At 48.0% G+C, this 27503-nt stretch overlaps 1 protein-coding gene across 1 annotated transcript in view; it reads right to left on the bottom strand.

The window, feature by feature from the left end:
- Nucleotides 1-1277: 1277 nt before the first annotated feature.
- The window catches only part of TRIM66 (tripartite motif containing 66), a 31839-nt gene continuing 5613 nt past the window's right edge, over nt 1278-27503 (bottom strand). The window contains exons 8-20 of the mRNA XM_047072015.1: nt 25285-25402; nt 22950-23854; nt 21410-21571; nt 9886-10407; nt 9528-9720; nt 7962-8022; nt 7342-7516; nt 6747-7036; nt 6132-6258; nt 5731-5805; nt 5217-5369; nt 4587-4805; nt 1278-3832 (exon numbers count right to left, since the gene is read on the bottom strand). Of these exons, the coding sequence (XP_046927971.1) occupies nt 3773-3832; nt 4587-4805; nt 5217-5369; nt 5731-5805; nt 6132-6258; nt 6747-7036; nt 7342-7516; nt 7962-8022; nt 9528-9720; nt 9886-10407; nt 21410-21571; nt 22950-23854; nt 25285-25402 (3060 nt within the window). The 3' untranslated portion in view covers nt 1278-3772. The remainder of the gene's footprint in view (nt 3833-4586; nt 4806-5216; nt 5370-5730; nt 5806-6131; nt 6259-6746; nt 7037-7341; nt 7517-7961; nt 8023-9527; nt 9721-9885; nt 10408-21409; nt 21572-22949; nt 23855-25284; nt 25403-27503) is intronic.

A 27503-nucleotide genomic window follows, 5' to 3' on the forward strand; every position in this document is an offset into this window, starting at 1 on the left:
ATTTTTTTAATAAAAATTAAAAAAAAAAGAAACTTGGCTAATAAGGAAAATGTATAAGGGGCAACATACCCTAAGCGTTTTGCTTTAGTCTTGGGGAGACCTTTGCTTGTTTGTAGGCTATGTGGAGCACCAGTGAGAGGGAAGTTAAGACCCCAGCAAATGGGGCAGTGGATGAGGGGCAGAGCAAAGTCTTGGAGGCCATACAGCAGGATTCAAGAAACAGAGCACCCAACAGGAGCAAAAGGGAAGGATGTGAGGAGGGATGTAGACACAGACAGATGGGAAGGAGAAAGGAGCCAATGGGCAAGGAGGTTCTTGCTTTAGGGACTTTTCTGTGAATAGGCAGTGACGTCAGTCGTTGGCTGAAAGCAAAGATGAGGGGCGTGGACAGAGAGCAACGCAATCACATCAAAGATACCCATTCAATGCTGACAGCCCATCTGAGGGTGTCAACTCTGAATCTGTCATGTTTAGCAACCCAGGAAGACAGAGCAGCAAATAAGCTGATGCAGAAAATGGAGAATGGTTGGCAGTTTCAGGGGAAGTTTTGAGATGGAGAGGATAAGAAAGTTCAGGATGCTGATAAAAAAGGTCAGTGTGTGATGGGCCACAGGTTCAGGGTAGGGAGAGGAAGCAGCCCACCAAGAGAAGGCTGAAAGACTGGGAGAACAAAGAAAGAGAGAGAGAGGGTCAGGAAACTGAGATAAAGGAGCAGGCATTTAAATAAACAGCAGGGAGGGAGGGAGAAGCAGAAGAGGAAGCACAGGGCATGGTGATCCAGAAGGTGTTGGGGGGTTCAGAAGGGAAAACTACAGGGGCATCCTGGAGTCAGAGAGGAAGCAGAGCGGAGCCCAGGAACAAATAAGGAGGGATCTAGGTCTTAGGAGCAAGGCAAAGAGCTGTCACCAGAAGAGGGCACAGGGAGCCAGAACCCACCGAGTCTGATGGTGAGGACTGCCTGGCGCAGAGCCTACAGAGGGCCCAGCAGCTGCCACTGTGGGAGGAGGACCTGCAGAGGGTATAGTTGGCAATTATTAGGAGTCAGGTAGGGCCAGCCTGCCCACGTTCTGGAAGAGGACTCTGCAATTCATCCTGCAGCAGTGTTTGCACTGAAACCCCCCCTTTGCCTCCACTGAAGCCGCTTGGCTCTCCTGTTTCTCCCACGTCCAAGGAGCCCAACTTCTCCTCTAGGACTGCATTCTATACTGTGAGGCCCCGGAACTTGCTGTATTTCCATTTCATGACTTTGTCAAGGGCCAAAGGACTTGCCTGACTTCAAAAGGGGCCATTGTGGGAGTGAGTCAAAAGCAGGAACAGCTCAGATGTTAAGGAAGAGCCACTGAAGTCAGTCACTCAGCTAGCAGCTTTTTTTTTTTTTTAATTTATAAAAAGTCATGTTCTGTTTTCTGCATGCAAAACAAAACAAAACAAAAACCATGACACAAAACATTGGTGCTAAGTACACAGGAAAAGCCTGGGGGAGGGCAGTGGTGTGGGGTAAGCAGTGCAGGGGTGGTGTGGCGGGCCATGGCCTTGCACCCTTGCAGGGAGGATACCCTACATCTGCTCAGGTGCCGAAAGTGGGCCTCTCAGCATGCAGGGTCTCTGCGGTGGGAAAGGAATACGTGACTCTCGACTACGTTACTACGATCCCCTGGCCCAGCAGGCTATACCCAGCTAGGAGCTTCACGAATAAAAGGGGAGCTAAGCATTTAGCCCCACATTTCTGCTTTATATTTGTAGTCTTCGGTTGGTCCTGTGGAAGGATCTCAGTCAGGTTTGAGACTGTCACAGCCCTCACTTGGCTATCTGACACAAAGCACCATGATTCTCACTCAGGGAAGGTGGAAATGGGGGCCACAACACAGGAAAGATGACCTAGAGCATGAATTCATGAGGTAATTACAGAGGGAACCTCGCCAAGTCAACTAAACAGAGAAAACGATTCAAACATTGAAAGGAAAGTGGCCAGAGCCCAAGCCAGAGAGTCATGTGAGCCCCAAAGAACAGAGGGCTAGGTCTAAAGATTGCCTGGCTAGTGAAGCACGAAAGACTTAGTTACCCCAAACTGGGAAACGGGATTATGGAAGCCTGTCTGTGCAGGAGAGCCTGGCAGGTGCTGGTGAAAGAATGGCCGGTGGAGGATGGCCTCTCAGCCTGGGTGGCAAAGGAAATGAGCAGCACCACCAACTGACAAAGAAAGCAGAGCTTTCTCTGAGCAGAATGTTCCCCTTAACAAAGGCCCTACAAACAACAGCTTCCTTAAATTTCATCTTTTAGCAAAAATAAAGCCAAGCCACAACAAAGTGATGTCTCTGGGCCAGGCCACTGAAGCGCCAGGTCTGCAGCTCCCCCAACACCATCAGCAATAGGGTCCTTCTCAACCAAGTCCTGGCTGAGGAAGTAGCTTGACCCCCAGCATCTGCCTATGCAGCCTTCCCCAAACACCCCACACGGACCATGAAGATCCATCTCCATCCGAGATAGAGTCTGGAATTCCTGTTCCCGTGGCTTCTAGAACATTTCCTTCTGCATTCTCGGAGAAGTGATGTCCTGAAGTTGCTTCAAAGTCACTGAAGGACACTAGCTTCTCACCTGTCAGTTTCCTCTTCTCTACCCTAGACAGAACTTCCCCCATGAATGATTACACCATGCTCCTGGCGGTCCCTTTGGCCTTCTCCAACCTCCAACAGAAAAGGGCTGCCAGTAGAGTCCTGACTTTTTTTGGGGCTGCAGACAGCCTGGGGGTGAGTGAGTCCGAGAACTCACTTCTGATCTTTGGCTCTGTGAACGTGGAAAGGCTGAGAACTAGGATCTCTACGACAGAGGAGAAGCCTAGCACAGCGAGCCAGTTCTGGGTCACTCCCCTTGCCCAATCCAACTCTCAGGTTTACTCGAACTCGGGCTCCAGATCTCTGAGTGGAGACAATGAAGGGATGGCCACTGACAATCACTTCTAGGAAGGCAGGTTCTGACACTAAAGAAGAGTTATTAACCCAAAGTAAGTGGCACAGAGGACAGGCTCTGAAGTTGACATCTCCTTAAGCCTGCACGTCTGAGCCTGAAGCTGTCGGTGGTCTCTGCACAGCCACCTGGCCCCGTCAAGAATGCCATACATACCACCTAGAGCACTTTCATAGTGGCCACCTAAGTCAACATCGGGACAGGGAGCATGAGAAACAAATACCCTGAAAACCGTTAGAACCCGAATAGGCACCAATTGAGACCTATGGCCTCTGGAAGCCTCCATCACCCTGCCCAGGGCAGCTTCCTGTCCTGGCAGGCCAAGCAAAGGCAAACAGTGACAGTCTTTGGCTGTGCTGGGCCAGGGATCACAGGCCTGCCATATGTCAGAACCTCTCTCCCTTCTTTTACCCTCTTCTGGACCCAGGAGGACTTCAGATAGATACATTGCTCCTGAGCCTTGCACACTGAGAAAAGTCTGCTCTCCTTAGCAGAGAGCAGTCACCAAGGAAGTTAAGTCCTCCCAAGCCTGACCAGACTTGGTCTTGTCAAGTGGACCCCACACATCTGATTTTTCTGGTAATAGGGAACACCTCCCTCTTTGCTGTTTATTACTGAAATCTTCTCTGTAGTGGATGCACTATGGCTCCCAAATGAATGTTGTAAGATGCAAACGGCAAAGAGCACTACACAGCTCGACAAGACTTGTCTCACATCCACGATCTGAAGAGAATGAGCTGAAAGGTGGGGAGGAGTGGTCAACAGGATGGGGCGCCAGCTGCCAGAGTGCTTGCTGTACTGCCAGCTCTCACACCTGGGAGATGCTGCTGGCCAGGCGGAACGACATTCTTTTTGCTCTTTCATTCTCCTGAAAGAAAAAAAATATGTGTGTGTGGAATCAAAATAACCAAAGGTAGTGCTTATTAACGTGCAAAGGCAAAGTGTCCAGACTGGGACTCCCCAGAGCCAAAGTGTTTTCCTCTGCCCCAGGAATGCAACAGCAAAACTCACTGCAGCCACTAAACATGGTGGGCCAAGTGATGTAAACAACTGGGGATGGCTGCACACAGCAGGCAGGCAGGCAGGCAGGCAAGACATTTCAGTGGAATGAAACAGCACTGAACTGTGTCCCATGTCTGCATATGTGGGACCAGACACAGGTCAGAAGCGCTCTCTCTACTGTGAGCAACACCTCTCCCTCCTTCTCTACACCAAGGGGCTGAAAATATCCCTTCCTTTCTCCCAAATGGAATTTGAGACCAGGCCCTGAGACCAGATGTTTCTCTTCTTCCGGGGACCACAGTGGAGAAGAATCAGCATTGAGCTGTGAATCGGGAGACCTGGCTTCCCACTCTGATTCTGCTGTTAATTTGCTGGGTGACCCTGGGCAGACGCATCCACCTCTCTGAGTTTCAAGCCTCAGTGGTAATGAGACTTGATGAGCCCTGCACTGCCCTGACTTCCTGTTAGACTACAGGCTTGGGAGCAAGGGTTCCTTCTGAGTACTCTCTATGCCTCCAGCAGCTTTGCTTTAGGCTGCTCTGTACACGCTGCTTGGGTGCCCCCTGACTGCCCACCCACCGGCCCCACAACCTGCCTGCCAGCTGGCAGCAACTCTTTACCATATGTCGCCGCCGCCTCTTGGGTTGGATGCCCTCCTGCACGTAGGGGGGCCATGGGAAACCCTGCGGAGTGGAATACCCACTCTCGCTTGACACCTCCTCGGAGTCTGAGTCCTCCTGCCTTGGCTGGGCAAACCGTTTCTCCGGGTAGATCTCCTTCAACCAGCCCTCAAAGAACACTTCCAGGCAGCGGCCGGCCTCTGCAACCTCTGAGTCGGGCTGAAGGGGAAGGAGAGCAGTGATGGTCTGGCCCGTATCCACCACCCCATCTCTTCCAGGTCCCTCAAGAGCTATACAAAGAGCACAAAGCCTGGCTAGGTTTCCTGGAGGTCTAGAATGTGACATTTTCTCCTGAAGACTCAAGATAACCAGTTTAGTACCATCTCTTCAAGCAGAAGTGACTCTGACAGTTACCCACAGAGGGCCAACCACTAGCATTCCCCCCTTCTTCCTTCTGAGTCCACACTGAGGCCCAAGTGTGGGAGAGAGCTTTTAAACACTCACTACGGGAGACCCTAAAAGGTTCCCATGTCCTTATGGCAGCTCAGGACCAAACCTGATATCCCCCATCCAGGCATGAGTCTTGGGGTCACTGGGAAATAGAGGAGGGGGAAAACAGGCAAGACATACATAATTGAACTTCGCACAGTTCCAGAACATGAGGCGGACGTCTGACACCACCTCCTCTGGGGTGGTGTAGTGAGCTGGGTCCTTCTTTTGCAGCTTCCTCCGAATGATTGACAGGTCCATGGGCCTCTTGATAATCTGGTAGTAATGCCGAGCCTTGGGGGAGCAAAGAAAGGGAAGCAAAGCAGGAAGAGGGAAGTAGAGGTACAGAGAAGAAAGAGAGAGAGATGGAGAATGAGTTGAAACAGATGTGAAAGGACACAAGAGAACAGCAGCAAGAAGAAAAGAGAAGAAAGGAGACAAAAAGAGAGAAGGAGGAATGTTTCACTGTCAAGTCAGGTGTGGTGTAGCAGCAGCTGGGCTGGGGGGCTGCAGTGGCCACACTGAGTCCGCTAGCCCATGCACGGATTAATCAGACTTCCAGCGGCCATGACCTGAGCCCGCCCCAGGGTAGCACTTGGACTCACACCCAGGCCCAGGGCCCTCGGAGCCGGCAGAAACAGGAAGCCTTCCTTACCAGCGGGCTGACAGGTTCATGGAAGGGCAGGCTGAGGCTATGGCAGCACAAGGACAGTACCAGCTTTTCACACTTCTGCAGAAACCAGAATGGCAGCACGTTACTTCGGCCTGGCCCCATCTCAAGAACTGAAGACAGTGACCCTGATAACTCCAGCGGGGTCAGCTCTGTCCCACAGGGTGTGGGCCAACACGTTAAGGCACAGCACAGCCTGCTAGACTAGAGGAAGACAGCTGGCAGAAGGGAATCCATAGCAAAAACCCCCATGGGCCAAGCTGTCAGGCATAGCCCAACAGAGAGATACCTGGAGAGACTTCCCATCCCCCTCAGAAACGCCTCAGCCCCTGGCACAGGGAGGCTGCCCCAGGCAGGGAACCTTGTTTTCAGAAACCCCTCCCTACCTTCTGGTCATAGATGCTCAGGCCAGGAGTGGCCCGCATTCCAGGCTGATTATAGCGGGCATTCTCACAGTCGTACTCCATCTCGGGCTGGGTCAGGCTGCGGCACAAGGTACATACCCAGTCTCCCCTGCAGAGGCAGATGAGGCCAAATTAGGCATCAGCAGGTGGCCCAGAGCCACCTCCCCTCTCCCTCTGCTCCAAGACGGGGGCAGAGAGAGAGAATGGTATGGGAGACTCAGTCCCTAGGCCTGCCCTGTAGGGAATGGCTTCCTAACCACAAGCTTTAAAGAAATTCACTAACTTGGGATGGAGTGAATCCAGAAAAAAATTGGATTTAGCAAGGGGCTGAGAGAGGAGTATGGGGACAAACCTGTGTGTGTAGGAAGAAACTGGGAACAGAGGAAGAAAAACAGCCACTCAAATTTCAAACACCTTCCTATCCATGCATAGAAGGCACAAGGCAGTAGGGCCACTGACTCACATACCTGCAATTCATGCAGGCCCAGAGAGGGGAGGAAGCCCATTTGAAGGAGCTCTGTGGGCCTGGCCTGGAATAGTCATCCCTGGAAGATCACCCTGCTAGGCAGCCAATGGCCCTAGATTGGCACAACTCACCCGGGGAAGCTGAGCAGGGCCGGCAAGTGGCAGGAAAGGTGGAACACTTTGGGGCAGCGATCGCAGCACAGCAACTCTCCCCCATTGAGGCACACAGCGCAGAAGTCCTCATTCTCTATTGGTACCGGGGGCCCCTTCTTGGCTCCAGGGGTCCGAGGAATAAGTCTTTGTTCTTCAGGAGATGCACCCTCCCCCTCTGGTGGCTGCTGCCCCGCCAGAGAAGTGACAGTGACCTTTCTTCCCCCCAGACTTGGGGCCTGGATGGCATCAGGCATGTTGTTCTGGCTGACCTTGGAGAAGAAGTGAGTCTGAGCAGTCAGCACAGCACCAACAAGTTGTGGAGGGAGGGAGAGGAGAGACTGATAAGCCCTGGGCACCAATTTATTCCAGGCCCCCAGGCCAGCTGAGCCCCAAGAATGCTGAGCCTCCTGATATGCATCTCACAAGCCCCTGGCAGCCGAGGACAAGTCTGGTCAGTCTGCAGCCCCACTCAGACTCTGGACAAGGCCAGAGCCAGAATTCTGAATGAAGTGGAGAAAGAAGAGAGGCTCCTAAGGTGGGCCAAGCTCAAGGACAAGACAGAACAGAGTGGTACCTTAATAGACATGCTGGAGGACTCAGTGCCACACTCAATGATCAGCAGGAAGCTCCCATCCTGCTCATTCTTCTGGGGCTTCAACTTGAACACAGGCATCTCTCCCGAGGAGGCAGCACAGATCTTGAGCCGCTCCAGTCGCACATAGGGAATCTTAGGCTCGCTGTTGAAGGGCCTGTGGCAAGAGAGACACCCCTGGGTCTTAGTGGGAGCCTCCTCTGACCCCAGCCTCTAAGTCAGCTCAACCATGATCCGACAACTGAACTGCTGCTCAAGATCTCCTCAGTCCCACCCCATGCAGGCCCATGTTTCTCCCTCCCACTCCCGGCGAGCTGTTTGCTCAAAGAAGAGGGGATTCCTAAAGAGGGAGGACTTCACATAGAGCACATGCCCTCTGGTGCAGGAGTCAGGATAGCTTCCCACAGGCATCCCAGACTCCCACAGGCATTCCAGACTCCCAACCACACAGATCCTACTCAAGGGTCTGGGAGTTGAAGAAGACAGTTGCAGGCAAACTTCTGCTTCTAGTGAAGTCATCAAGTGTGCTGACTTTCTGTGCCAACCTCCCAGGACATGAAGTTGAGGGGTGGGAGAGGGAGGTTGGGCCAAGAGCCTGTTACCTGATACTCTGGTTCCCTTTTGCATCCAATTCCAGGGCTCCTTGTTTAAAATTCTCATACTCTAATGCAAAAGACAAATACCTGTGACATACATTTATAACAACATGCCCAATACCCATACCTTCCACTCATGTGCTATTCATACCTTTGGCCACACACCTATCATACAACTGTTACCCACAGTGTAATCATTCATAATGGTGGCAATCCTAACACAGCTCTCCTTCCTGAGAGAAGAAGGCCACCTTCTTTTAAAAAGAGAAACAACACTCAGAGGCTGTCTATGGGTGAGTGTTGGGTCGGGTGAGGGGCCAGCTTCTCACCTTCCAAATGAGCTCAGAAATCTCTTGTTTCCCATATACTGGGGTTACGTGCTCTCAGGGGTCATTCTGTCCAGCCTCTGCATTTTCAGCCAAATTCTGATATTCTAGTACTGCCTGAGAATCTAGCTCATACCACATAGGAAAGAGGCTCCCGTAGCCCTACGCTGGGTAGAGCAGTAGAGCCTGTGTAGCTGGGCAGGGGGCAGTGTGGGGAGAGAGGAGGATACTAGCATTTAGTGAGCACCCACTCAGCACCAGGCACTATCCTAGGCACTTTCCTTGGGCAAGCACAGTCCAAAAATTTGATTATTTAAAATTCAGGTTTCCATTATTACACAGTTAATAAGAACCAATCAGTGTTCAGTTAGTCTTTCAGTCAGTGCAAAGAAACAAGGGGAAAATTATTTCATTTTCATTTATTAGATATATGGGAAATAGACGGATCATTACAGACTAAACACACATCATACACTAAACAGAAAAAGTCCCAAATTTTCACTCGGCAGTTGCTTACAAATTTTCCAGCTAGCCCTCGCCTACCACAGAAGAAGGCAAGTCCCATTTGAGAAGGGGTGTAGGTAGCTGAGAAGAGAATCAGAGCCAATCTCCACCAGTCCAAATTCTCTTTACTATGAGGCACACCATAAATCCAGATGACTGCTGGGTGCAAGGCAAGTTCTTGTTACTACAGAGAAAGTCATCAAATGATCTCACTGTAGTTATTTGGCCCAGTAGTCTACAAAGTAGTTACACTAGCCCCATTTACAGAGAAAGAAATCACCTCAGAAAGGTTAGGGGTCTCACACAGGATCAAACATAAAAAGACAGAGCTGGTTTTCTATGATAGATCTACCTGACTCCAAAGTCACACATGCTCTGTTCCCTAAAATATTTTGCCAAGGCTAGCCCTTCTGGGATGAGTTTTGGGATGAGTTCTTCCCGGGAAGAGTTCTTCCTTCTGGGATGAGTTCTTCCTGCTTCCCCCACCTCTAACCCAGACCTCCATGGGAATGTTACGTGGAGCTAAGTCTTGGCCATGCCTGGATCAGCCCCGGCCACAGTGAGGAAAACAGAACAGGTACCAATAAGTCAGTTCTAGAGGGAAGAAGTGAACTGAGCAGAGAGAGAGAGAAACACTGCTCCCTCACACCTAGAGCCTGTCTCCTGACCTCTCTGTCACCTGGGAGTGCTGAGCTCATGTTTGTGGCCAGCACAAATAACAGGCTACTGACTTGAGCCTCACCTTTTGGGTTCCGGTACTGTTGCAGAGCCATGGACGTGTTGATCACTGGGACCAGTGGGGGTTTCTTCACAGAGAGGTTAATTGGCTCCTCTAGTTCTGAAGGGATAGCCAAGTCCTTGGAAGCATCCAGACCAGGGGTTGTGGAGTCTTGTCTCAGAGAGTCAGTGAAGCGGGTAGAATCCTCACTTTCCATCTTTCAAAAGCGAAAGGCCAACAAGAATCAAAGAAATGAGACATTTTTATTGTTACTGGTCATAAAGCTATTAAGCTAAGGCCAGGATAAGCTCTTATCTGCAGCGGCCACCCTTTTGCCCAGTGATGAGTAGAGGGTGTGGAATGGTATTTACCCAGGACTTACCTTACACAGGGCATTCCCGAGAGAGGGGTCAGCCCCATCTCCAGGGCACAGGCTCCCTACAGCTCGCCCAGAGCCAGGACTGCAGCTGGATCCAGTTTCTGGTTGCACGTCAGAAGCTGGAGGCATGCTCTGCAGAGGACAAGTCGCCAGACTTGGCATAGCCTGGGTGGGACCAGACATCAGGTTGGGCCTGGCCTGTGACTGATCACTTGCTAGGCTTGTGATGGCCTGGGAGGAATCACTCATCAGGCTGGGCACAGACTGGGGTGTGCTGCGCACAAGGCTGGGTATGGTCGGCAGATGACCCACTGTCAGGCTGGGCATAGCCTGGTTTTGACTGCTCATCAGGCTGGACACAGTTGTGGGGGTGCTGCTCAGCAGGCTTGGTACCATGTGGGAAGGGGCGGCAGGCAGGCTGCTCACGCTCTGGATCTGTGGCTCTAGGGTCCTTGCCAGCCTGGTAGATGACAGCTCCATCTCCAGTGTGTTGGAAAAGCCCATGATGCTCACCGAAGTGGAGTGCTGCAGGAGTAAAGACAAGGCAGAGTCAGGCTCTTAGCAGGGAATGGGGGGGAAGGAGGAGAGAGGTGCAGCCCTCAAGAACTCCCACGCTCAGATTTCACCCTGGCCTCAGAGACTAGTAGTAGCAAGGAACTCACACAGCACATGAAGTCCCCATTCCCATTCCCCTGCACCAAGGAGGCTGGTAGAGAGGCAGGCACAGGCTGAGGACACTGGCATGCATATGTGTGTGAATGTGTGTGTGTGAGAGAGAGAGAGGGAGGGAGAGAGAAAGAGACAAGACAGTGTGGAAGAGTGAGAGATAGCCTACCACCTGACCTGAGGGTGGTATGCGCATGTGTGCATGTGCACGTGCGTGCGCGCACACACACACACACACACACACACACAGCCACCATTAGCCCACGCCCCTCAACCCCTATCCAGTACCTAGTCAAAGGGTCAGACTGTAGGACTGCCCTCCAGCTTCACATTCCCTTCTGACTAAATCACTAGTGCCTTCTTGTCCCTTCTGGGGGTCCTATAGACTAGTTTCTGTTACATAAAAGTGGAAGGAAGTTCAGAAGGCTCAAACTCTGATCTGCCTCAGGCCTTCTCTGAGATAATGCCAAGGCTCAGGGAGCCCCAGTTAGTGCTGGGGAACTAATTCCTTTGCATAAAGCCATTCTTTTCCTTTGCATAAAGCCCTACAGTGCATTCCACCACTCAGGACAACTGTGAAATCAATGGCTTATCCCCTGTCCTGCTCTGCAGCCACAGTTCATCCCTGAACCCTCCCATTCTCTGAGCTCCAGCCACTCACACATTTTTCAGTTCCTGAAACAAGCCAAGCCTTCCCTCCACCTAGAATCTTCATCCCTTTCAAAGAGACTGCTTCTGCTCCAGGGAACATTGTCCTATCCCTGCCCCTGTCCCACTTACCCTTCTGAACTCAGCTCACCTGTGATTTTTTTTAGAGCAAAGCCTCTTTTCATTCTGTGGCCCAGGCCTGGTTCCCTCTTTTGTGTTCTCATAACTCCTTTTTATACTGTATTCTCGTAGCTGTAAGACCATTTGATTAATCTCCGTTTCCTCCATGAATTGTAAACTCTATTAGGGCACGGATTTTACTTATTTTGCTTACCCAGTGTATTTCTAGACTCAGGAGCAGTCCCTGGCTGAATAAATGAATTAATGAGCTATTTACAATTTTAAAAAACAACATAATGTGTGATTTTTTATTCTACAAATCTTAAACCAAACAAATAGCAGCTTAGTTCTATTAAAAACTGTGTCTATGCATCTCTCTAAAATAATGGTTGTCTTCATATAGCTAAAATTTATTGAGCATTTATTATATGTAAGGAAATTTGCTAAGTGTCTTACATACATTTCCTCGCTTAATCCTCATAACAAACATTAAAGGGTTGTTGTCAAGGTTAAAAGAAAGAATCCATGTAAAGATTTAGAACATCTGCCATATTGTAGGTACTCAACAAACCCCAGCTACGGCTAATGCTGCTGCAATTATTGTTATTGTTATTATTCTTCTTATGGCCCTAATTTTACACTTGAGAAAAATGAGTTTCAGAAAGGCATCTGAAGTTTTTAATGCTACTGAACACATAATTTTGTATATTTCTATTTCTCTTTACTTGTGCTCACACGCAGAAACACGATTTTTGCATATTGACCTGGTACCAGAGACCTTGCTGAAGTCACTTGGGGAATTTCTGTGAACACAAATCATGTCATCTGTGAAGAGTTAAGTTTTATTTCTTCCTTCTCCTGTGTTTTCCGGCCTTACTCCACCAGCTAAGACCTCCCGTACCAGGTCAAATAGAAGCAGCGATAGTAGCTGAATTGTCTTGTTCCTGATCTCGGGGGATCCTTTCAATATTCCACCAACTAACAATGATACTTGATGTGGGATTTTCACAGATTTAGAATCCAGATCTCTGGCCCCGAAGCCACACTCTTGACTGTGGCCCATCTAGCTCTGTCCTTCCCTGTGCTTCCTCCCCTCCCCTTCCCACACTCTACACTTCAGCCTCTGTCCTTCCCTCGCCTGCTCCCTCTTCCTCTCCTGTTTTCCTTTCTTCTTATCATCTCTTCCTCTTCTCTCCCAACACCTTTCTCTTATTATTTAACTGCTTTAGTTAAGCTTACATTTTCTATTCTTAATTCCCAATTCGAAAAGCAGATAAGCTAAATACCTTTGTTTCTCCAAAGAAAATTTTTTATTTTTAGATGTTCCTTGGTAGTGCAATAGTGTTCAATAAAAAGGCTTCCATTTGCTCTATAGTCTAAGTCCCAAGATAAGGAATATTGAGGAGAACGAGGTATGGGGAGAATACTCAGAGCAAAGTGGGTAGATTAATCATGGAAGAGCCACCTCAAACATGCCCTGGCCTGCATCCCTTGGCATTCCCTGCTGTCCTGGTTATATACTACCACAGCTTTCTAAGATTCGATCTTTCCTTATCTACCTACAAGAATACCCAAAGATTGTTGGAATCTCTTTTGTAACATAGGACAGTCTAACCCTTTGAGCTGGTTTCTTTCACCTTTTCCCCATTTGACATGTATATTTAGTGCAACTCTGGTTGTCATCTCATCTGCCAATGACATAGATGGCTCTGTGTGAGATCCTTGGTGCCAAGCATTAAGGGCATCAAAATCTACCTGGGACAATCCCAAGTAATAATGGTCAGGTGCTGTAGGTCACAAGATATGCACAACATTAAATCCCCAAAGACAACGCTCCCCAGATTAGAGGCAGGATATCTCTACATCTCCAGATTAAAGGTAGGATATCTTTGTAGGATATCTACTCCCCTGTCCTGATTATTTATTGTGCATCATGAAGTATGACTTAATGATAGAGGACAGGAGGGCATGAGTACTGAGCCCTAGAAGAACTGTGTAAATTCTATCACAGTTTAGTTTGAGTTGGGCCTGCTGAACCTGCTCCTATAAACACCGAGCACACAGCACAAGGTCAATAACATGTCCTAAGAGACTGCAGACTAGACTAGTCTTTTTCAAGTCCACATTCACATTCAATCTCAAGGAGACCACAGCTATCAGGAAGTAGGGGAAAGCCTTAGTAGTGGTAAAAAGAACCTGAGAAATTTCCAGGATCTCAGAGAAAGTGTTATAAGGAAGCCAGCACCACCCATTTCTATAGGCTATACAAATACAGCTGCATTTCTGGAACATATGTATGCTGTGTGTTAGTTATTTTTGATACTTCATTTGGCTCTCTGGGTGAAGAGATGCAAAATATTAAAATGGAAGGAACTATTTCATGTGTAGGAAGAAACACAGGATTGAGAACCTCCTTTCTACCCTGCTGCCAGTGCTGCAAAGTGAGTAGAGGCAAGGGGAGAATCAAATTTCCGGGCCAGGAAAGCAGGCTGAGGAACCAGGGCCTGGGAGGAAGGACAGGGCTTCTTGAGAGCACACTAGGCTTGAGAATATGGCCATTCCTGACATTTGGTGCCTCACACACAGAAGGTGCTCATCTCTCAATGGAGATGACATTGTCTGCCCTCTCTAGCAACCAGGATTGTTCAGAGATCAAAGGAGAGAAGGCAAAATTATATGGCCAACTGTAAGGTCTATAAATGGCAACTACTGACCCTTCCAAGTTGTCAGCTACATGACACCTTTCCTTCTTCTTCACATGTAAAACCTTCAGATTTCATGAGGCAAAATATGTACTTTGAAGTCTGCAAGTGAACAACTATTTTCTAGATAAGGGAGGAAGAGAAGACAAAAATGCCAAAAACATTCACTCTGAAATCAGCTCAGGTCATCTCTGTGGTACAAGGGGAGACTGCTCCGAGCCTCTTACCTCTCTTACATAGTGTCTCCTCACTTGCTCCTAATTTTCTTTCCTTCCCCCACGCTGTATGTTCCTATATGTGTCCCTTTCCTCTTCTTTTCTCTCTTTATCTCTGTTTGCCACCTGCCTGACCTGTGACCTGTCTAAATCACCTCACCTGGAACCTACAGAATCTGTCTGAACCACCAGCATCCACAACCTGCCTGACCTACGACTTCCCTGAACTGTCTGTCAGCCTCTTCTACTAGTCACCTGTGCAATCCTTCGTCCACCTGCCGCCTCCATCCCCATCCTCACCACTTGGGTCTTTTTCTGGAGTTCAATGTGCTTATTTATATCATTACAATGATTGTCACATGATGTTATAAAAATTTGGAGAAGGCACTGTTCTTTCATTCAACAGAAAAGGAAACTGAGACACAGAGCAATTACACAGATTTCCCAAGCTTATATAGGCCTAAGACTAGGAGTCTGGGCCCAGCCTTAAAAGCCTGCTGGCTGGTCTTGCTTTTGTGCCATTAGCTAGAAAGCTAGTGCTCTAGTAAAACATGATAGAGAAGTCAATAAACAGACACTTAATGCACATGCCCTGAGTTTAATATAAATTTCAGGTTCTTACAGCAAGATAATATTGCTGGGGATAAAGCAGCACAAATAGGGTGGTGTTCCACAGATATTAATTTTCCATATATCTGAACCATACCTCTTTCAATAACAAAATGCAGTTGGCTTTAAAAAATTATTTTGAATGGGACTACTTCTAAAACACTTTACACACCACCCTGTCATATTAAATAGAGTTCATGAAGCCTAATGAGACCACTCCTTAAGGACATAAACAAGCTTGGATGGACTTCTGTTGCTGGAGTAGGCTGTAGTTCAGTGATGCTATAAGGCAATGCAGGGCTTAGCTTGTCCTTTCACCAAATGACCTCACACTGTGGCACTTTTCCAGGTGACGGTTCTTGTCTTCTCCTTTGTCGTTAGCTGACATTACAGAAGTCCTGACTCCTTGCTTCACTCTGCTTACTGCTACCACGTAGGAAAACTAAAATTTCCAAAGGAAACCATGTAACTAAGTTTGCTGTCAAGACCTCTATACTAGACACCTGAGTGTGGCCTTATGATCTCATGCAGAAATAATGTGTGGGCTTTGTGACATCTGTTCTTGTTGCTGCTCCGAAGCTTTGCCTGCTCACTTCTGGGTTTTTGCCCCAGTAGTTAGGATTGTCAAAGACTGATTGCCCTGTAAATGTACAGAGGAAAGAGGAGCAATGACTTGGAAGTTAAGTCTTGGAAATACATTAAAGGCCTTCATTCTGGTTGAAAGAAACAGATGAGGAGATAAGGATTGAGGTATACAGATTTGTATTAAATCATGGAATATCTGAGTGCTTCAAAGCTTCAGATTGGGTAGACTGGTTTAACATTAGTAGATCTTCAAACAACTGAATCAGATACCTGAGGAAGGAACTCATTTCCCCAGCAAGTTGTTTCACAGTTGATTTTTAATAGCAAAGTTGTAGCTTTTATGGACAGTGAGTGGTCCCCCAGCTGAATGAAAAGCTCTTATACAAATTAAGACTATTCCTTTGGATGGGAATGCAAGCTGGTGCAGCCACTCTGGAAAACAGTATGGAAGTTCCTCAAAAAAACTAAAAATAGAACTACCCTACGACCCAGCAATTGCACTACTAGGTATTTATCCAAGGGACACAGGTGTGCTGTTTCAAAGGGACACATGCACGCCCATGTTTATAGCAGCACTATCAACAGTAGCCAAAGTATAGAAAGAGCCCAAATGTCCATCGATGGATGAATGGATAAAGAAGATGTGGTATATATATACAATGAAGTATTACTCAGCAATCAAAAAGAATGAAATCTTGCCATTTGCAGCTATGTGGATGGAACTGGAGGGTATCATGCTAAGTGAAATTAGTCAGTCAGAGAAAGACAAATATCATATGACTTCATTCATATGAGGACTTTAAGAGACAAAACAGATGAACATAAGGGAAGGGAAACAAAAATAATATAAAAACAAGGAGGGGGACAAAGTGTAAGAGACTAATAAACATGGAGAACAAACAGAATGTTGCTGGAGGGGGTTTGGGAGGGGGAATGGGCTAAAAGGGTAAGGGGAATTAAGGAATCTACTCCTTAAATCATTGTTGCACTATATGCTAACTAACTTGGATGTAAATTTAAAAAAATTAAATTAAATTAAATCATAAATCTTAAAAAAAAAAAAAAAGACTATTCCTTTGGATATAACTATGGTAATACATGCTAACTGACCAGAATCAAATGGGAAAACATTCATGGGTGATGAAGAGATAAGAACTGAAGAGTTTCCAGTGTCCTGATGATTCAGGAAAGACAGAAATGGTAAAGAGGATCTTAGAGTCAGAGGTGGAAGGAAGAGGAAAGGAATAGGCTGATTCCTATAAATCTGAAGTAAAAGCCAGAATGAATGAAACACTCAAACCCAAGCCTTGGAGACTCTAAAGAATTAGGCCAGAGATATTTTGGCCAGTCCACTGTAAGGAAATTTAGGGCCCAGGAGCAAGGACCTATTTTCTCATGAACCAGGAAACCTAGACAAAGATCTTAGATTTGATCTGTAAGTGAAATCAGGCTAGAACAGAGGAAAGAGCCTTCCTAGAAGTTGCAAAATTCAGGGAGCCAGCCTGGGGAATACTTGGCTTGGTTTCTGAGCAGGACAGAGCAGAACTCTGTATAGCTCTGCAATTCCTGACCAGAACTCAGGCTGTGCCCTAAGAAAGCTTCACGAGGCCCTGGGAAGATTCTGAGCAAATTCTGCTGTTGAGACCAGGCTATGAGGCAATGATCATTCCTGGAGTTGAGAAGCCATGACCTGGCCCATGGCCATGGATCTGGAGACTATGAAGGCAGGACACCCAGTACTTCCTTTATGTAAGCCAAGATTTAGAGTATGAGTTAAAGCAAGACACTTCCCATCTCTGGACTTTAATTTCCTCCTCCACAGGTTAATGTACATTTGAGTTATAAGAATCAAATTAAAAACTCAGGCATCAAAGTGCTTTGATAATGATATAAATGCTCTTCATGTGAGTCATTATCCCTTCCTCTTCTGCGTCACTCTTACTAATGTAGACCACAGGAATGCCTACTGCTTGGGCATCATTTACTAAAAATACATCTCAGACTCCTCTGAAGCCATAAGCAGCATCCTGGTGGTCTTGCTCAGCCTTCCGTGGAGGATGTGGACCACATGTGAGTGGAAGAGAGGTCCCCCTTGCAGCTGAATTACGGCTCAGACAGGCTCTCTGTGATGCCCACAGCCTTGACTTCAGGAGAGGTCTGAGGAAAAGAGTGCATGTGTGTCCTTCAGCAGTTGACTCATTCAGAAGTATAAAATGCAGCCATCAAAATGTCTTCCAGTTTCACCTGGGATATAAGGTATTCTTTGTAGTGTGGTAACCGTGGTTTCTCTTCAGAGTGGCTAAACCAAGATTAGGCAACCGTGAGGGTCAGGCAAATGTCAAAATTCATTCCAAAACACCCTGCTGGATGCAGGGAAGGTAGTGGGATGAGCTCCTTCCGAGACTGCCGAGCTCAAGCCACTAGAAAACCCATTCAAAAACGTTCCTATCTCACTTTCAGCAGCAATGCGTTCACCATCAGCTCGGTCAGCACCAACCCCCAGGTACTTGTGCACAGCTGCTGTGCTGTAGTGGAAGTCCTCCTCGTGGTGATGTAACATCAGTGAGCAGCTCAGAGCATGGAGGAGTCGCTGTGGAACACCCAGAGAGACGCCTGGTGTCCCAGCTTCCTCTGGTCCGTGGCCTTCACATAGACTTCCGACTTCCCTGGCACTCACAGGCCATCACAGGCTCAGGAGCAGATTGGAGGCTAAAACACCTTTACCAGATAGAGATAACCAAGACCAAACGAGGCTGGGTCCTAAGAGCTCTCCCCAGCAGGGCCTCAGGCTACTCCCAACGACTGTAAGGGGGAAAATCCAGCAAGCGGGCGGCCAGATGGAGTCGTACTTGTCACACTGCAGTACACGGGGAGAGACAGTCTAACCTAGTCCTCGAGCACGAGCAGAGCCAGGAACCCATGCTCTGGTCCCAACTTTGCCAATGCTCAGCTGTATAACTCTTAGGTGGGTCACTTAACCTCTCTGTGTCTCAGTTTCCACATCTTTCAAAGGGGAATATGAAAGTGGCTTCCTCATAACACTTCTATGATAAACAAAGACATAAAATGGAAAAATACATGTAAAAACCTACGGGAAGAGATAGAAAAATGCTATACAAAGTATTATCATTTAATGATAAGACGCTCAAAATGTTGTTTGGTGTCCTCAATCTTCATACCCTCCACCATGCCTAATCCAAGCTTTCAGACAATGAATTCCCACCAAAAGAAAGCCCTTTATCTGATCTCAGTAGCTTTGTGTATAACCAGTACCTCTCTCAGTCAAGTAGACCCAAAGGCTGCTCTGGGCCAGGATGGCAACATTGAGGTTCCTTTCTCGGGGAGTCCAAGCCATGAAGAAGCCTATAAAACATCGGGAAAAGGCTGGGCCACTTGCTCCTCCAAACCTCTGCATGAGCCCGGGTTAATAAGGGCCAGGGGCAGGTCAAGATGAAAAGTCAGAGTTCCTAGGACCTTCACTAACCCCACTGCCAACCCAAAGGCACACAGTAGGGCAGCATCCCCTTGCTGATCAGAGATCCCTGTGGGCTACCCACACAGGCAGCGTGGACTCCATGCTTGCACACGGTTCACCTCCTTTCCTTTGTACTGTGTGTGGGGACAGAACCAAGACTCATTAAATAAGCAGTGGCATTTTCTGTGTGGCTTCTACTACACTTGAGCACTGGCAATCCCCATGTTGCCTTCTGAACTACATACACCTAGAGCTAGCTGCCTTCTGGTCATCTTCTTATGTAGCTTCCACAGGAGAGCACCAACAATTCAAACTTAATTTTTTCCTCCCCCCAAATAGGCCCTTCTTCCCATGCCCCCATCTCAGTGAATGGCAACCCAGTGGGCAAGACAGACCTGGGTGTCAAGCCAAAGGATTTTCTCTCCCTCACTTTCCATCACCAATCAGACTTCAAGTCCAAAAGCTCTTGTGATCTGATCTCTTGAAGTCCATGCTTCCTCCTTATACCCATTGTTACTGATTCCATTTAGCCTCTCTTATTTCTCTGTATTTTGGTCTCCCTTCCTACAGCTAAAGTGAACTTTCTAAAATTTAATTCAAACCATATCCCTTGCTAGAAATCCCTCATTCGCTCCTCACAACCCCCAAGACTGAATCCTAAACTCTGTATCATAATTTACAAGGCCTTCCAAGCACTCTGGTTTCACTCCCATCCACAGTACACCTCATGTTCCTACCAAGCCAAGATGTCTGAAACCCCCTAAGCACCCCAGGCTTTCTCGCACTTCTGGACTTTCCTACTAGCCATTTGTTTTGGATATTTATTCTAGCCCTCTCCCCACCCCTTCACTAGCCTAACATCTTCAAACCTCAGCTTAAAAATCATGTCCCAAAGGAAGTCCTCTGTGAAAAGTTCTTCTGCCAGTGTTATGTGCTCCTTCTATACACCCCAGTGACTATCACAGCCCTTTATCATATTTATTATTGTTGCTTATTTAACTGTCTCTTCCACTAGACTGTAAGCTTCAGTGTGAGACTATCTTATTCACTGATATGTGCCTGGAACCTAGCAAAACATCTAGCATATACTAGCATATATATATGTATATATACATATGGGTATATATGTGTGTGTGTATATATATATATACGTATATATATAAGTATATATATATGTGTATATATATGTGTGTGTGTATATATATATATATATATATATATATATATATATATATAAATAAAACAGTGAGTGAATAAATGGATGGATCGATAGACAAACAGCCTAAGTGTAAAAAGTTAAACCCTTAAGAGCCACAAAGGGCCTATTTATAGCATCTCTATGGCCTCTAGGCCAAACCATTTTCAATAGGGTAGGACAGGCCCAGCATAGGCAAACAACCACTAATACCAGAGGCCTGGGCCAGACTTCAAGCATCACCAGGGTTTTCCAAGTTACCATTTCATTTCGCCATCCCTTCCTTTTCTAAAGTCTCTTCTCAAGTGTCACTGGGATAGACTAATCTAAGATACATATGGCATCAGCGTCACTGGGGGAAACACAGTGAGGGGCAGGTACATAGGACAACTGTGTACTGGGGCCACAGAGCCAGGGGGATGTGCAGGGCTAAGCATGCAGTCTGGGAGGGTACCGAAGAGCTGACACAGCTTCAAGTGCAGGGCTGAGAGGAGGCACCAGGCCAAAGAAGGCAACAGGACAAGTAGAAACAGGCCAAGGCACACAGGGCAGGCTGAGTGGGGAGCACAACACATCAATGAGGTTCCAGCTAGGAGGATGACAGGGGTGAGGGTGAAGGGCAGGGATAAGGGGAAGACAGCTGATGGGCTGTGGTATTCTGGGCTGTTGCCAGGGTAAATGAACATTTCTAGCAAGCAGGTAAGTTGGTGGACAGGAAGGGTAGCTTATCTTCCAGAATTCTCAGTGCCCCTAGATGCTCAGCTACCTCTGCAGGATGTCCTTACAAATCACTCACCCAAAAAACTCCACTGATTCAAATTCTAAAGCTAATCAATTTTGGGTTGTGGGGACACATAAAATACTTCCCCCATTTTCATTGCAGAGAAAAAACAGTCTCTGGATTCTGACAAACCCGGTTTTAAATAAACCTCACCCCTCTTGTCTACAAACTATAGGGCCCTGGACCTCAGTTTCCTCAGCTAGAAAGTGGGGGTGCCCACCTCACAGAACTGTGAAGCCCATGCACCATTCCAGGCACTGTGTAAGTGTGTAATTTCCCTTTCCCTTTACCACTTCCACCCTAAATGAAGGACAATTGCTGTCATTTTAAGTGCGTGTGGGAGTGGAAATGGGGTGAAGGAGGACTCTGTTGCAGACTCATTAGGACAGACAGCATGAGTCAGGGCTGCGTAATATCCAGGGATGGAACAGGGACACTCCTCCCCCCAGCCCAATCATCCTCATCCAGGGCCCCGGGCTCTTGGGTGGCAGCGGGTCCCCCATGGTCAGGGAATGCGGTCTCCATTAGTACCTTTCTCACCACATTTGGAGAGGAGTGCTGGATGGTGTTGTCCAGTGGGGGGACACTGGGAGGGGTTTCTTCCCCAGACGCCTGGGGCAAGTTAGCAGCAGTATTCTTGTCAAGAGGGAGAGCCGGCTTTGGACCTTCAGATGCTGGGGGCTCATCTGAAGCCTGAAGAAGAAAATAAGAATTTGAGTGGGTTTTACCGCAAAGAGTAGCAATGGCAGCAGCAAAGGCTGATGGCCACCCTGCATTACCCATTGTCATCAACTATACATTGTGACCTGCTTGAAAATTTTTCAGAAAGAAAGATACTCTCATCTAAACTCTTGCTGAGACTACATCCTAATATGATAGTCTCAAGATAGAACCCAAACCAAGAATTCTGGGCTAACCCTGCCGTATTCACTTTAGCAATCCTAATGGTTCTGACTTCCATTTTGCCTGTGGTCCTCAGTGAACCCTAGACCTTTCTCTGCCATCATGAGGGTGGCTTCATATCTCCTCAAAGGAACTGAGCCTCAGAGGGAGACATCTGAAGCATGATCTGACGCTGTCAGTGCTAAAGCAGAAATGTGAGGCCTTATATTTTATAATAAAGTAAAAGTCCATAGAGCTGCTTTGAAGATACAAACGTGATTACAGAATTAAAGGACATACCACTGGGGAAAAAGTGAGAAAGGATGGGGAGAAGGGGCTGGAACAGGAAACTCCAGGAAAAAAAGAAAAGCACTAGTTAAGGATGAAGATGTGGAATGCAGCAAAGATCCCAGAGGTACAAATGTACCTCCTCAGTTGGCTCGTGACTGAGAGAAGACAGGAGCGGCATTCATCACTCCCCCAGGGAGAGAAAGAGGCCTCTTCTGTGGAATTACAGTCACCAGACCGGGATCCAAGCCTTGGCTCTGTCTGCCGCTCAATGTTTTATGATCTCTAGGCAAAGTGCTTGCCTTCTCTGACCCCCTCTTCTGCACCTATAAAATACACATGGCAATGCCCACCTAACACTGTTGATAGGATAAATCGTATAGTATATATAAAACATACCCAGCTTAAGATATCTGAAGTAAATTTTAAGTCCACAGCTGAGTAATGTTGGAAAGCTGCTGCCCACTAGAATCAAAGGCATGCCCTCCCGCTGCTCCTGAAGCTCTCCCCTTTCACCTGAGATTCCTAAGTTCCCAGCCAGGGAAGTGGGAGGTTATAAAGATAAGAAACAGCCTCCCTTCTGTCCTGGCAATGGCAGGAGTCTAGCACAGCTCAGAAGATTCTATTAATGGACAAGGTCCCTAGCGTCATCTAGGAAGGCAGGGCTAAGCCAGGCCACTCTGGAGAGTATTGAGCCCAGATCTATGTTGGGGCAAAGTACCATGCTCTCTAGAGCTTTTCTGTGATGGGCAGGGGAACCCAGGGAGGACTTGAAATGTGAGGGCTGAGTTCAAGGCCACCCTAAGATGAAGAATCTGTGTTCCTGTGACTGGGGAGGCTGTGTTTGCCGAGCGATCCCAGGACAGGGAGGACATGTGTCCCAAGCCACCCTGAGGCTCACCTGCACGGCATCCTCCTGGCTCTGGGACTGGATGGGTGCTGGCTGCCTCACAATGTAGTTGATCTGCCCCACAATGGTTTGCTGAAGGTGCTGAGGAGATTTGGTCTGATTCAGCTGCAGGCTGGGCTGCTGAGCCTGAAGGAGAAGCTCCAGGTCCTTCTGCATCTCCTCCAGCTCAAATTTGTGGTGCATTATATCCATGTTCTGGGAGCAGGCAGGCCCAGGCGGGCTTCCATGCTGACTAGAAGCCAGGTGCTGGGATGGAGGTAGAGGTGGCGGCGGCGGCTGCTGGGGTGGGGGCGGCGGAGGCGGCAGAGGAGGCAGCTGCTGCTGTGGCTGCTGCTGAAAGTGGCTGAGCTTCAGCTTCTGGTGGTGGCCAAACTGGACTTGGATGGAGGGGGTCTGTAAGGGGGGCTGGGCATGGGCTCCTTGCTGAACATCCTGCGGGGGCACGATGCACACTGGCTGGGAAGTCAGCTGCTGCCCCGGCCGCTGAGACGAGTTCTCCTGCTCCACGGGGGGCTGCGTTTCCAGCCAGGGCTGCATCAGTTTTGGTGGCTGAGGATTACAAGCCAGCTCTTTCTCCCTGGGCAGCAGGGCAGGGCACTGCAGAGACCCCAGTTGTTGGGGTGCCATCTCAGAGGGTTGCCTGAAGCTGTGAGCTGAGTGTATGCCGGGTGGGGGGACCTGACCTTTGAGGGAGGGCGAGACTGGGGAGCAGTGGGAGCAGCACACAGATGAGGAACACAGTGCTGGAGACTGGAACTTATGTGAGGGGTGGCTGAGAGTCTCTTGCTGTGCCACTGGGGACTGATGGCTTTGATAAAAGGATGGCGGTCCCTGTAAGCCTCCATAAGCAGGAGTCTCTGCCCGGGACAGCTGTCCACCTTCAGTAGTTATACAGCCTGAAAATTCAGAATAGAGAATGTTTCCAAAGGGAATCTGCAGTTGTTCCCTGCTTGCCACTTCCTGCTCCCGGGACCAAAGGACATCAGTCAGTAGACCTGTACCAGGTGCAGAGATTAGGAAATTCAACCCCTGAACTCTAAGATTTGGTCTAGAATGCTGTCGGCAATGGAACCAGTATGGACCTTTGGGGGCCAGGGACATTTGAGACATTAGCTCAGCTTTTACCAGATGCTCAGTCCTCACTCTGTTTGTATCCCACTACAGAAACCATGGACTCCTTCAAATAGCACCCACTCCTTTTTAACACAGGCTCAGACCAAAAAAAAAAAAAAAAGTCAACATTGGGGATGGGGAGGTAGTATGCTGGAGAGTAGCAAAGGAGAGAGAATTGACCCTGGGACAAATGAATAAGTCTCCAAATATAGGTCTGGGAGGCTGTGTTTTGGGCAAGTAGGATGGACAGAGTCGGAGAGCTCCAACACCAGGTCAGTAGCAGACATAAACACTGTCCCGAGGTCCCAAGGCTTTGTGCATTAGTAGACAGTATATATGCCTAGCTCAATCTCGTGGCTTCCTCGCCTCATTGTTTTGATGAGGCTTGCTTAGGGAAGACCCAACAACTTGAGAGCCAGAGGTGTGTTCTATTCATCTCTGATCCCTCAGCACCCAGCATGGGGTGCTGGCCCACAGCAAGGGCCTGCCAAAGGTCTGCTGAATTAAATCAAAGTGGAGAGGGAAGCAAAGAATAAATCTAAATATTATGCTTCTCTCTGTCAAGTTCAAAAACCTTCCATAGAGGTTAACAACCCAGATGAAGGCAGCAGTTGGCCGTTAGCTTAACAAACCTACCATTGGGCCATCAACACAGGTACAACCTCAGGTTGTCTACATTCTGCCTAAAGACTCAATGCCAGAAAATCACTGCAGCAGGGAGGGCCATGGATTATCTGTTTCCATCTTGACTCCAGAGGAGGTGTGTGGACACTACCCCTCTCCCTCCCTCCTTCCCTCACCTTGTTGCTGATACCCATTTTGTGCCTACGCACACGAATACCCTTGTATGGCCACAGAGACAGAGGTTCACCTGAACTGCCATACAGCAGTCTGAAGAGCAGAGCCACTGTCTTGTTTCCTCTAGCAATGAAACCAAGGTAACAGGGACATTCATGCAGAATGGAAACCTCAGATTTCAACTGGTCCTGTTACAAAAGTCCTGCATTGCCATTGCTATTTAAGTTGTCCCCCTCCTCAACCCCACCTCACTCCCGCACACACAAAATGGTCTGCTGAGTGACTCCATGACCACTGGCAGTCTCAGGGAGTGCCTTCTCTTGGGATTAGGCTAACCTACCCAGTAAGCTAAGAAGATGCTCTCTATTCATTGTTAGCACTTATGTAAAAGCCCACAGGGTGGGCCCTGACTCACCAAGGGAAGCCAGTTGCTTGGTCCAGAAGTTAGGCTCCCAGGTGAATCTGATACTCCAAGGGGAGCCAGGATCTGTGTTACAGTTTGTCTCCAGCAGTCGCTGCATCTGAAACACAATCTGACAACAGAGCCAAAGGTCATTTCTTTGGGCATCTTGCACCTGAATGACAACTCCCTCTCCCTCACTCTTCGACAGGGTGAAGGGCTCAAAGCCATAGGTCTTTAGCCTCAGGTCCCCCATACGCTCATTTCCTTGCACCTTGGTATCTTCACATCCCTTCCCCTGACCTTGTCCCCTCCCTGCCCTTACCAGCTCATGCCCTTCCTCTTATCCAGGTTTCCTGATCCCCTATACTTTTATCTTTCAGGCCTTGAATGGTCTATAATTCTCCCTCAGACATCACCTGCCTGGCAGCCCTCTCAAGAGTTGCATTCATTCTTCCATAACCTTGATTTGAAAGCCTACAAAGGCAGACATTCTCTGAGCTCCCACTGCTGTCCTTCCATCCATATGTAACACCCCATCCTAACAACTGCCCTCTTCCTCCCTCATCACTTCCATCTATCCCCTATCATGAACTTTTCCATTTATCCAAAATTTTGGCAAGTGTCCAACTCACCCCTGCCATCATCTAGTTAACCAATGCCTCAGTCAGCATCTTGGCCTCTTCCTTCCTCTCTTTCGTGTCAATCACCTTCACCCCTCTTTTCAGGTCAGCCACCTCACCCAGACCTTTTCATCTTCTAGAGACCTTCATCTCTAGCAACTGGCCCCTGCTTTAACTAGCTCTCACTCTTTCTGAGCATGCTTGCTCCTCAACCTTACCAAACTCCCCAAGCCCTGTGCCATTGGTCCCTAGGGCCATTCCAGCTTCCCATCATTTTCAGTAACAGTATCACTAGCGCTTAACTCCCTCTGCATCACCACAGTCTATTAGCCTTACGTCGATTCAGACATCCCAAAGCCATGTTATCTGGGGCCACTTCAGTGATCACTAACCTCAGGGGCACCCTATAGTCCTTTTTCTTATCACTTCTTTTCTTGTTGGCTTCCTCTTCCACTGTCCTTGATGACTATCTAAAGTCCACACTTCTCTCCTCAATTCTACTTACCCAGTGCCTAATTCTCCTGTTATCACCTCCTACTTCAGAAAGGACAAGAGACACAAAAGACAAACTTCCCCAAACTGGTACCATATGTACCTCCAACCTTAACTACAGTATACTGAGACCTTCCTGTTCTTCCTTCTCAGAGGGGTGCCCCTTCCATTTAGGGTCCACTGGTCCATTCTAGGTCCTATTTCTTCCTGCCTTCTCAAGATGCTCACTCCACCACACAGCTCCTTTCTCAATCATCAACCTCTACTCCCAAAGAAACTTGCACAAATGCCTTCCACATTAAAAAAAAAAAATCAATCCTCCAAATCCATCCCCTTCTCAAGCAACCTTATTTCCCCTCTTTTCACTTGTTTCTAATTCCTCCCCACCTCCTCTAAGGCCCCTCAGTCTAGCTTTTCACCCTCCTGTTTTGCTGGAATTTCTTTCAGAAGATCACCAGGGACCTCCTGATTCCCAAATCTCAAGGCTTCTCTTCACTACTCCTCTTTCACCTAGGTAGCGACAATAATGTGGACGACTTGAAATGTGAAACTGTTCATTTATGTGCACCACACCCTCCTATTTTTCATGCCATCTATGACTATTTCTTCTCACCGTCCTTTACTCTTCTTCTTCCTTTGTCTATGCTGAAAATGATAGTATTGCCCTGGGTTCCAGATTTCTTGTCCTCTTCCTTCACACACTCTTCCGAGGTGATACCACCAAGATCCCAGTTACTCCTACATCTCTAGCCCCAACCCTGATTTTTCTTCTGACTTCCAGACCCGTCAAGCAAAACAGATTTTGGACATCTTCGAGATGCCCTGCAGGCACCTTAGATTCAACATATACAAATATAAACCCCACCAACTTCTTTCAAAATTCTTTCTCCTTCTTCTGGTCTTCACCATCCTCACAAGCCCAATACCTCAATATCATCCTCGATGCCTCCTTTCGTCTTAGCCCCCATTTAAACCCAAACAATTGTCTACGGGATGCCCAGAACACTGCTGGTGTCCGGGCTCATGTCTCAATCCATGACCTAACACAGGACTCCAGAATTTCCCACCTGAGTTGTCTGGAGGAAAGCAAGACCATTTTAGCACCTTGGCACTGTGGGG

This window comes from Lynx rufus, unplaced genomic scaffold (assembly GCF_022079265.1).
Source record: "Lynx rufus isolate CCGP_SWC_20201006 ecotype Redwood Valley unplaced genomic scaffold, mLynRuf1.p SCAF_9, whole genome shotgun sequence".
In the NCBI taxonomy this organism is placed as follows: Eukaryota; Metazoa; Chordata; class Mammalia; order Carnivora; family Felidae; genus Lynx; species Lynx rufus.